The sequence below is a fragment of the Taudactylus pleione genome, unplaced genomic scaffold (genome assembly GCF_031769625.1).
Source record: "Taudactylus pleione unplaced genomic scaffold, aTauple2 ptg000218l, whole genome shotgun sequence".
NCBI lineage: Eukaryota > Metazoa > Chordata > Amphibia > Anura > Myobatrachidae > Taudactylus > Taudactylus pleione.
Genome location: NW_028284620.1, coordinates 12,171,688 through 12,183,703, shown reverse-complemented (window position 1 = coordinate 12,183,703; position 12,016 = coordinate 12,171,688). Strand labels below are relative to the sequence as shown.

The following is a 12,016-nucleotide window of genomic DNA, read 5'->3' as shown; positions in this document are numbered from 1 at the left end:
AATTATTATAAAATTCGAAAACTGCAGTAAACAATTCACACTCAATATTGTCGGTCTATGTCTGGACAGTGTTATTAATATAACACAGTTACCATGTAAAAGACAAAACCTTCTAAAGGAGTAAGGGGTCTATACACAGTATCAAGCTGTTTTATTACATAAAATTATGCAGAAGTTGCAGTCTCTGCTTAATTTTATGTATTGTTCTTATGTACTAATGGCACAATGCAGGAAAATTCACAGAAATCTCCGGCAAAGTGCTAATTATCACTGCAGATCGCAGTCCCCATTATTATCAATGAGGACTACGATCTGACCCCTATTTACCAAATTCCAAATAGTGAAGGAGAGAGGTACTACATAGTTTGGATAATTGGATAATCAATACCATGCTGCCAGTTTTGACTGTTAACAGGATCAGAATTCAATATGCAGACCTCAAGCCTATGTGTATGAAAGCCAATGGCAGGTTTTCAGGATAGGTCATAACACCTGACTGCGCCACACTGTATTCAATAATAACAGCAATAAGCATTTTCTTTTAGACAAAGACTGGCATCAATTGTATTTGTCTGAAATTTTTATAGGACCTCCATAGTTTGCTTTCTTTGGAATGGAACAGCTGTGATTAACCACCATATTTTATTTGCACTCTTTTGATTTTCAGAGATAATCTATAGCTTGCCTTCTCTCTTAGAGTTTTAAGCATGCAACTCCGGCGGACAGATCTTGTGAATTTTAGCATGTAAGCTCTTTCTTTAGCATGTAAGCTCTCATGGGCAGGGTCCTCCATTCTCTTGTTCATCCCCTGCACTATCCTTGCCTCCACTGCTCCCTGTTTCCTTCAGCGACTCTGACTCTGTGTTCGCGCCCTTCATTGGGTATAGTCTCATTGAGTGCTGTAGTGCCTTCCACTCCCCGTGACTCACCGACTCATGCCTGTCTGTACTGTATATAGTGATTCATTTCACTGTTACCTGTATATTGCCTGTAAAGCACTGAGGAAACTGTGTGGGACTGTAAAAATAAAGAGTAATAATAATAATAATAATAATAATAATAATTTTTATCACTCTGCACTCTCTCCATTGCTAGCATACACAACTATGAGAAAGTATTGATATTATAAGCCACTTGCCACAAATGGCATCAGGCAATATCAATGTCCCCCTTTGCCTGTTGGAAAAGCTCCATCTTCACAAGGATGAACAGTTACAAAACAGGCAGTCTCAGCTGCAAAACTAAATTGAACCACAGTCTACAAAATGATGAGTTATGTCACAGGTGACATGAAAGTCAGGGAGCCAGCGAGGTCTAATTGTGGTCTGTCTGTAATCAGTACATGGTCCTCAGGTTGTTGAACTGCTGTTATATCTTTATGTACCCATAGACTGTTCTAGAAAGAGCGCAGGAACTGAAGAAAAACAAAGCAGAAGCGGAACAGGATGACAGTAATGCAGAATCCAAGAAGCCTAAAAAAAGAAGTGCCTTCTTAGATATGCTGCTAAAAGCAACAGATGATGCCGGCAACACACTGAGCCACATGGATATCCGTGAAGAAGTGGACACATTCATGTTTGAGGTACTGTACAAGGACATTATGTCAGGATGGAGCTGTCTTTAAAGAACAGATTATTCAGGGAAGAATTATGCTTATTAATCACACTGGTGTTGGTCATGATAATCATGTTTAATTGTTGCCCCCTAACACTATGGACTTCCAAATTGAAGGTGAATACATGCACCATTAAGGAGAGACTGATAGTGGTGAAATCTGCTGCAAGTTGTCATAAACAAAAAACACAAACATGTAAAAGTAAATAAAATTATTATTAGGAGAAAATATATATAACAATGAATCGCTCTCTGTTTCCTCCAGGGCAGAGTGCTCATATGACAACTACTGGGGGTGAGGAGGTTCTGTATCACACGCTAATGCCTGATACTAGGTGATTTTTCTCCTTGTTTACGAAAATACAGGAAAAACATCATATACCTCACAAAAAACTCCTACCCATGTCTTCAAGTTTGCCATTTTGTTCATTCCTCACTTGCCAAAGTGCTTGATAGACATCCAATGCTAATTGAAAGACTCTATACTTATCACCCAGATGACAAAGGATCCATGTCTTTTCTAACCCACATGATCTCTGCTTCAGAACCTCCTCTCTACTGAACACGTATGAATGGGGCTGGGAATCTGTGATCTGTGCCCATATATCAAAATGCTCAATAAGTCTGGCAATTAAAGAACACTCCTGTTAGGTATTCACCAGATTGTATTTAGTTCCTAAACTTCTCCACAAAATTGGTCCTAACACCACCAACCTGTGCTGCTGGCAGTGCGGCCGAATAGGCGCCTTCTTTCACATTTTGGGGGCAAGCCTGCAGATTGTCACATTCTCAAAAATTGTATTATAGACATATCTGAACAGTTGGTTAACGCCTCTCCCGTTAATATACTATTAGGTGCCCAGGTTAGGCAGGTCAGCAAACCTACCAATACACTTATCCTGCACACATTCTGTGCAGCAGAATATCAACTGACCTGTAACTTTAAAAAACCTAAACCTCCTTCATGACAAGAAATACAGAACCACATATGGTTTATCTCTAAAGTGGAACATATCACCAGCCTTCAAAACATTACAGTAAATAGATATAATACTGTCAAAACCTTTGCACTCTCTCACTAGCACTCCACTCCTAGGCACTAGGTTTTCTGATAATTCAACTTCATAAAGCCCTTTTTTATGGCTTAGACTTGTGACTTAGGACCTCATTCAGAGTCGGTCGTTGCGGCCGCACAGTCGTACGGGAAAAGGGGTCGGATATGCAAATGATGCACTCGCATGTTGCGTCCCTAAGTTCAGATCGTTAGCTGCCCGACCAAGGGGAGGAAGCGCCCGGAAGACAAAAAATACGCCCCTTTCTCGTACGCATTACACGTCATCTCTGGCCATATAAGGATTAATCGAGACCATCGGGAACCATCGGAACTGGTCGTAGAGCTTAAGGTTGACCATACCCTATCTTAAGCTCTATGATCATGTCAGTATAAAAACCACCCATGTCATGTGTGCCATGACACTACTTTGTTAATTATGCACTCCCATAAAACGCTGTTCGCATAATTAGGCACGCCTGCGTTCGGATCTCCACTCCCCTGTTTTCAAGCACCTTCCCCTGTTACCACCCTCAAATGCCTCAATCTGTCACTCAAACTACCGACCTGGCTGTGTTGAAGGAGAGAGAAATTTCTGATCGTAGCGGCTAGTTTACGTACACGCATTGCGAACTTTACGCATGCGCAGGTGGCGTACGACCGTGCGGCCGCAACGACCAACTCTGAATGAGGTCCTTTTCCAGTATTTCACTACCCTCCACGCCGCTTATTGATTCTTTTCCACATGTTCCCTTGATCTTCCCCATCTACCCCATATTCATTCTATAGCTGCAGATACTAAACAGACCATCGACTGACATCTGTCTTTGAATGCTTATTCCCCAAGATAGTACATTTCTTATAATTCAGTTGTCTATTCCAGTGGTTCTCAATCTCCGCCCTCAGGACCTCACACAGGTCACATTTAACAGGTCACCCAGCAGGTGCACAGGTGTATTCATTACTCACTGACACATTTTAAAAGATCCACAAGTGGAGCTAATTATTTCACTTGTGATTCTGTGAGGAGACCTGGAAAACATGCACTGTTTGGGGTCATGAGGACTGAGTTTGAGAACCTGTGATCTATTCTCTCCATTTTCATGTTGACATGTCCTTCTATACCTTTTGACATGCATATGCAAGTACCTGTTATAAAATCTATATAATAATGCACTATGACCTGTCCTGACTACATCATGCACAGTAGAAGCCCCCCCCCCCAAGCAGCTCCCATCGTAGCAACAGACAGACCAGAAGAGGAGAACCCTGCTGGCACAGGGTAAGTATAGCAGGCGAGATCGAGGACATTTAAAAAATATATATATAAATATATATATTTATTATTAATATATATATGTATTAACTAGAGCAATGAGCATTATTTTTGCTTGTTATAACTTGCAGCAGATTCTTTCTAATTTTCCAATCACTTCTGCGCTCTACCACTATTTTGTATGGTAAATGCATTCAGAGTAGACAGAGGGACGTGAGAAAGAACAGTGCGCTGAGTTGAGCTGCCACAAGTAATATGCTAATTATCTGGCGATTGGTGAACCTAAAGGCACAACAATAGGTATTTTATTCAGAGATTGATGGGATGACTAATTAGCATGAATTAAAGTAAAGTAAATAATAGAAGGCAGCTCATAAATAGGCTCATAAAAACAAGACATACACTTCTTGTAATTTAGAGAATTAAAGAAAACGCCTATAAAAGTACTAGATGTTTCCTAAAGTAAATGTATTATGGGTAGAGATTGGGATGAATACAATGGGGTGGTTTGACCTTACAAATAGGTTGTAAATAAATAATCTGTACTGTAAGCACATATGTAAGATAATCAATGATTTTTGGGATAATGAATCACAAAGGAAGCGTGGATCATGGTTACATACTGCAGCCTGCTTTATAGCAAATACGATGTCAGAGTTATGTTTATTAGGAAGTCCATAGAATTTTAAGTTGACTTTTTAATGAATATACTGTAAACCAAACAATTGAAATTGAATCCAATTTTTCAAGATATTCCATCATAATAAATTAGGCAAACAACAACATTAATAATGATCACAAAAATAATGTATTAATAAATTACATGCTGTACATAAGATATGGAAAAATCTAAATTTTGTTATTTTATATTACTAATAACTTTCAATATTTAGGGCCATGATACGACAGCTGCTGCTCTAAACTGGTCCTTGTTTTTATTGGGTTCCCACCCAGAAGTTCAGAAGAAGGTTCATAAAGAGCTGGATGACACTTTTGGTAAGCCCTGTCTCAGTTTCATAAAGTAACCAGAAGACGTTGCTGCTCATTACTGCTTAGCATGAGGTTGTCATTAAAGAGACAGCTTACAATGGGCTTGAGTCTAAGACCATATCGATTGACAGAAACTTGCAGGTAATGGACGTTACTATACCTTCACAGTTAGCCTTATATTGAGTTTTTGCTTGGGGATTATATAATTTAGTAAAACTCCGGATCCCATTTACAGAACGTGCCTGATATGTACCGCAATTCACCTTGGTCCGACCCAGCGCACATCATGGTCTCAAATTAATTCTGCCATAACAAGAACAACAAAAAAAATCTTTAGTAACTGCACTGTAAATATCACATCACCATCAAACTGTCTACCCGCTTTGTGGTACCAGTCTTTCATTTAAATAGAAGTTTATATTTCTGTGATAGTGGCCCCTGTATAACGGACAAACAAAAGGACAAAAACAAAACATAATCTTTTCAAATAAAGTGTAATTGATTAAATAACTACCCTACATCTTTATTCATTGTTTTATTAAAAAAAAGTAAGTTATTTTCTTATCTATTATACTGGGACCACTGGGGTGGTAACTGTGGGTGCCAATTCAGAGGTCCTAATCTGTGTTATTACTTACAGTTCATTGTTTTTTTTACCCAATACACTGTATATGGGAAGTAGTTTCTTTCATTAAAAGTATAGAATGAGATTGTTTTTAGACTAATTCTAAGCTAGTGCACAACTCAAGCCCTTTTGAGGAGGAGAATGGCCATGCACAGAATGGAAAGCCCTTAAAATGCCCCATATCCACTCATTTATCTGTTTCCAAAAAATATACTCAGGCAAATATGGCTTGCATACATCAATGTGATTGTGTTCCAGCTGCCAGACTCCCCCCTCTGCCATACATCAATGTGATTGTGTTCCAGCTGCCAGACTCCCCCCCCTCTGTTTCACCTAAAGTTTGCCCTGTTTGCTCCATAAGCCTATGCATCATTACGCAAATCAAGACTACTTGGGTCAAAAGCTGGTTTTGAGCTGCCAAACTATTTTCACAGATAAGTACACAATATTTGTGATACTTCTTCCCGTATTTGGCTTACACCCATCTGTATGATCCTCCGAATATCCTGCAATTCTGTCTACTCTCTCATATATGGATATCCAGATGACTATGAATAGCCCCACAGATCCCCAAAAGTTGCAAATTATTGCCTCAATGGCCTTAAATGCATGCACAGTGCAAAATAAATTGCAACTGCAGTAGCTTTGACTCAGGCCTTATATGACAACATGATAATCGCAACGTCGGGCGAAAGTATGCCAGATGTTTCAATGATCATGTTGTCATTTCCTAGGCAGTGGTTGTGTCCTGGAGAAATTTGGTAGTAGCTTAAGGGCCTGAGTCAAAGTGGCTGCAATCGCAATTTTTTTTGCAAAGTGCATATATCTGAGGCCGTCAAGGCAATAATTTGCAACTTTGCGGATCTGCGGGGCTATTCATAGCCATCCGGAGCTCCACACGTGGGAGTGTAGACAGCACTACAGGATATTCGGATAATCAAATGGATGAGTGAAAGCCATATATAGGAAGAAGGATCACAAATATTGTGGTCTTATCTGTGAAAATACTTTTTATTTTCCACAATATTGGTGGTGGTTGGGTATGGAATGCTGGCGCTCTGGATCTCGGGGTTCAAAATCCCGAAGCTGGCATTCCAACAGGATTAGAATACCGACACCTGTCGGTAGATGTCCTAACCCTCCCCCTCTCCCTACCCCTCCCTTCTCGGAGCCTAAACCTAAACTCCCCTCCCCGCATCCTAAACCTAACCCTTACCCCTTAGTGCCTAACCCTAACCCTCGCCATAGTGCCTAACCATAATGCTAACCTTCCCCCCAACCCCACTTCTTACCTTTAGGATGCTGGCGAGGGGATTCAGACAGGTGTCAGTATGTCGGTGCCGGTATTCTAAGTGCCGGTATTCCCCTCTGCCGGGATGTTGACCGTATCCCATTAGGGTTTACATTACAGGTATAGACTAACATCCCAGTGAAGGAGCACTTTTTAGTTGTATTTTGGTCTTTATTTATTTATTTTATGTGGTGGGTATCATATCTATTGAGCAGCACCTTCTGTGTATTCAATGCAGGGTATATCTTTACGTTCAATTATCTATAAGATTTGATGACACTTTATTGTTGTATACTTGTAATCTACTTGTATCAATTTATACACAGATCTCAATTATGGATGATACCTGAGAGATTTTTATGTGGAATTATACGGTAGCATGTCAATTAATTATTGGTGGACTCAGAGTCAGCATAATATCCCTAACTTCTACATTTTTTAATTAGAATTGCATATTTAGGGATCAATATATTTTGCCTATTGTACCTCAGACTTATTTGGGATACATTTTCCAGTATATCCATTTAGGACGACTTCTTGTAGTACATTCTGAAATAAACTTAGTAGTGGACACAACGTATCCGTGTGCATACGATAGTCTCCTTGACGCGTTTCTCTGGGGTTGTGGTATTCCCAGTTTCCTCAGAAGGCAAATGGTCTCCATTGTGCTTAGAGTGAGTTTATCTAACCCTCATTAATTAACAGATTAGACTCAGTTGTGATCAGATGGCTCTCTTAAATTACTGAAGACAGGAGTATGAAAATGTAACCCTTATTATATTCAATAAATGGCTTGCTAGTGCATCTCATTAAAAACATGTAGGATAAATATACATGAATAAAATAAAATGGAATAAAATGAAAATATGAATGTAGATAAATCATATGGGATTAGCATAAACTATATAAATCATATCATAATAAATATTACAATATCAAAAAATAAATAAACAACACAGATGATTATGGCCCTCATTCAGAGCTGGACGCTCTGAGCAGAGCGCACGCTCTGAATGAGGGCCGTCCTCCATAATTATGGAGCGTCCTCCTGGATGCTCGTATAGCTGTGGGTCACCACCCACAGCCTATACGAGCGTGCAGGATGATGGCCGCGATGGTCTTGACCATCGTGACCATCGCCACTGCGAGCCGGAGCCTGCGGTTGAGTTTCTCAACCGCAAGGCCCGGAGTGATTTTGGCTCTATCAGAGCCAAAATCACTCCCACTGACATCACTAGTGATGTCAGTGGGCCGGCTTCTGACGGTAGGCGTTCCCTTGGGAACGCCCCCGTCTGGGAGGCACGCCCCCGGCACGCCCACCAAAGGGGGCGTGCTGTCAATCAACATCGACAGCATGCCCCCTTTGATCAGACACAACGAGCGAAGGAAAATCCTTCGCTCGTCGCGTCTGGCGCATGCGCACGACGGAGCTCCCGTCGTCATGCGCATGCGCAGTGCACACCATCGACCCACTTGCGAGCGGACAGCTGCTTGCGAGTGGGTCTGAATCAGGCCCTATATATGAACTGAAAATAATAAATTTATATCTTTTCATATGGAGAAATAATTGTGTTAAAAAGCCTTAACCGGACACCAATCTATCTAAAGCTTAAAGCTTTATCAATTACCTACTATACTGAACGAAAGTATATTTAAAAATAAATAAAAAGTGTTCAGAAATCAAGCTCTATTGTTTCATTTAACCCATCGGGAAAGAGTGTATGCAAAAATGAATCCAACAGGATTCTCTAATGCGCAATTTCTTGAACCTATCACCACCGCGCAACGAGATGGAGATTTGTTCTCTGATGGTTGCTCTCAAAACTTCTTTATTAGCTCCATGGATTTGTGCAAAGTGGCGCAATACACTATGTTTAATGAGGCGATTGACGATATTATGTTGATGTTCTAAAAATCTAAGTTTGAATTTGCGGTGGTACGTCCCACATGATGAATAAAAATAAATCTAATACTCTCACTTGGATTACAAAACCTGTAGACTGTTATAGATGCAATCATGGAAGATGTATCACATGAAAACACATAACAAATTGGAAGGATAATTTTTGTTCAGATAAATCTGGGGAAATCTTCAGAATTAGTTCCTTTGTTAATTGTGAGTCCGATTTTGTCATATACATGTGTTATCCTGCCCCTGTAAAATCCAATACGTGGGACGTACCACCCGCAAATTCAATCTTAGATTTTTAGAACATCAACATAATATTGTCAATCGCCTCATTAAATATAGTGTATCGCGCCACTTTGCACAAATCCATGGAGCTAATCCAGAAGTTTTGAGAGCTACCATCATAGAACAAATCTCCATCTCGTTGCGCGGTGGTGATAGGTTCAAGAAATTGCGCATTAGAGAATCCTATTGGATTCATGTTTTGCATACTCTTTCCCGATGGGTTAAATGAAACAATAAAGCTTAATTTCTGAACACTTTTTATTCATATTTAAATATACTTTCGTTCAGTATAGTAGGTAATTGATAAAGCTTTAAGCTTTAGATAGATTGGTGTCCGGTTTAGGCTTTTTAACCCAATTATTTCTCAATATGAAAAGATATAAGTTGATTATTTTCAGTTCATATATAATCATCTGTATTGTTTATTTATTTTTTGATATTGTAATATTTATTATGATATCATTTATATAGTTTATGCTAATCCCATATGGTTTATCTATATTCAAATTTTCATTTTATTCCATTGTATTTTATTCATGTATATGTATCAAACATGTTTTTAATGAGATGCACTAGCAAGCCATTTATTGAATATAATAAGGGTTACATTTTCATACTCCTGTCTTCAGTAATGTAAGAGAGCCATCTGATCACAACTGAGTCTAATCTGTTAATTAATGAGGGTTATATAAACTCACTCTAAGCACAATGGAGACCATTTGCCTTCTGAGGAAACTGGGAATACCACAACCCCAGAGAAACGCATCAAGGAGACTATCATTTGCACACGGATACGTTGTGTCCACTGCTGTGAAAGCTTGTTACATTGTGGAGCTCCAGCAGATGGAGCGCGCTGCATGCGGCTCTGCTAGAAAGGATAAAGCCACACGGAGATTGCAGATTGCACAACCAGCGAGAGTTTCCCCATAGCCACGTGGATCATCTACACGTCATCTGGCACCTTGGTGATATCAGCCGCATCAGTGTGATACGCCCGGTCCCCGTCTGGAACGGACCCCGGCGTACTACTAGGCATCAGTCTGCCCCTAGCCAGTTTTAATAAATATCATTACACTCATTGTGGTCACTTGATTGCTACTAGCGCTACACCTGTCCTTTTGTATTGTTTCCATTTTTAGCAGGTGCAGATCCTGCTGTGTGAGCTGCTTACCCATCAAGAGGATATTCTCTCTTTCTTGTTAGTGCACCCAATCCTTTAGCTCATAAATTATAAAATATTTAGTTAGACTTTACTCTATACAGAAAAAGGGGGGTTCGCTGGCACTGTCAAAAGAGTCACTAAGGTGCAAATAAATAAAATAATATTTATACCTAGAATTAAAAATTCTAAATGTATTATATGAATACATGTATAAATGACAAATATGTAAATACTATTGACAATTTTTTTGTCAATAGTGTGTGCACAGATTGCTGCCTTTAGATACAGTGTAGTCACCTGTATCGCTAGAGGAAAACTCAATTGTATAGAGGAAACAATAACACAATGTGCAGATACTACAAAAAAAAACCTGTCTGAGAATAAATAATCAGTAAATAATATGTATTACCATAAATAATCTAAACACAAAGCAGGTATGAAATATCCATGTACAATACATATATCTGTATAAATGGGTAATTTAGGGGAATAAAAAAACCACACTATTATTCATAGATTAAATATTTCCACATGGGCTATTTGTCTTTGGCAGGTTTTACTCTATACTTTGGTCATTTATTAGCTAAGGCTGCCTCAAAATAAGAGTTTTATCTGTTGCTTCTTTGCACCCCGCTAGAGTTCATTGTATACCACATATCCTTGGGAGTACCACCAACCAAGTGGTATATTTATTTCTAATATGTAAATATGTTAGTTATCATTCATTAATTAATCTAATTGAAATCGTGTGCGGAATCATACCTTCTCTTTGGTAACTTGTCACCTATCAGTCAAATAACAGTCTTTTTTGAGGCATACACAGCATCACAATAAAGTCCATTTAAAAGTGAGTAATGCAACAATATAAGCCTCTTTGCTTCTGCCTGAAAGTATATATTCAACTCAATTTGAATGACATACATATTCGGGAATCCACCGCAAAGCTACAGTATGGTTCTCCGCCATAACACTGGTGAGCAAACTCATGAGACTGCCAAGAAAATAATAACTGATAAGACAATAATTTGTATAGCTTTCATGCAAACAGCATGCCCAGTTATGTATCTATTGCCATATATCCAAGATGGCTGCTAAAATGAAGTGGTCGTTATAGATATCAAGATGGTAACAGAGAATTAAAAAAAAAGACAGCCACTCAAAGGATTCAGATAAATAGTATATTGGTCCAAAGAAAATGGCATTCTGACACTTTTCTAGAAGTGTTTTGAAGTATGAAAGTAAACCTCTGATTGATTGCAATTAGTTTCAGAACCTTTTTCCTGTTCAACTCTTTCAGAAATGTATTACCTCGCAATTATGAAGACATTGGTTATTATACTGTATTTGACATTATAAGGACTTAGAGGTCTATTTATTAAACTCTGATAAACCCTAACACCAGAATTACGGGTTTTCGCTATTTATCAAGGGCAGTTGTCCAGTATCACTCTCCTGCCATAGTGAGGAAGATAGTAATCTGCAATTTAACAAGGTCTTTCGATCACTATGGATATCTCAGGAAGACATCAGTGAGAAGCTTTTTTACATTTAAATTATTCTATTTATTTTTCTTGTTATTTAATATTTACTGGAAGTCTGAGTCTTGGCTTCCAGCGCAGCAAATATGTGACCCAGTGATGCCAGATCAAGCATGCTCAGAATATAACTGCCTGCCTGACGATGCTTACCCCTGCTGGTCAGTATTCCCATAGGACTGAGTATCGCTCAGCTGCCCAGGAAGCTTTTTTTTTTTTTACATAAATCAGCCTTGTTGCAACGAGGGGTGTATAGGACTATAGTAAATCTGGTTTTT

General features: G+C 39.0%; 1 protein-coding gene across 1 annotated transcript in view; it reads left to right on the top strand.

Moving 5' to 3' along the window:
* The window catches only part of CYP4V2 (cytochrome P450 family 4 subfamily V member 2), a 99,477-nt gene that overhangs the window by 82,355 nt on the left and 5,106 nt on the right, over positions 1-12,016 (top strand). The window contains exons 7-8 of the mRNA XM_088478817.1: positions 1,391-1,582; positions 4,835-4,937. Of these exons, the coding sequence (XP_088334943.1) occupies positions 1,391-1,582; positions 4,835-4,937 (295 nt within the window). The remainder of the gene's footprint in view (positions 1-1,390; positions 1,583-4,834; positions 4,938-12,016) is intronic.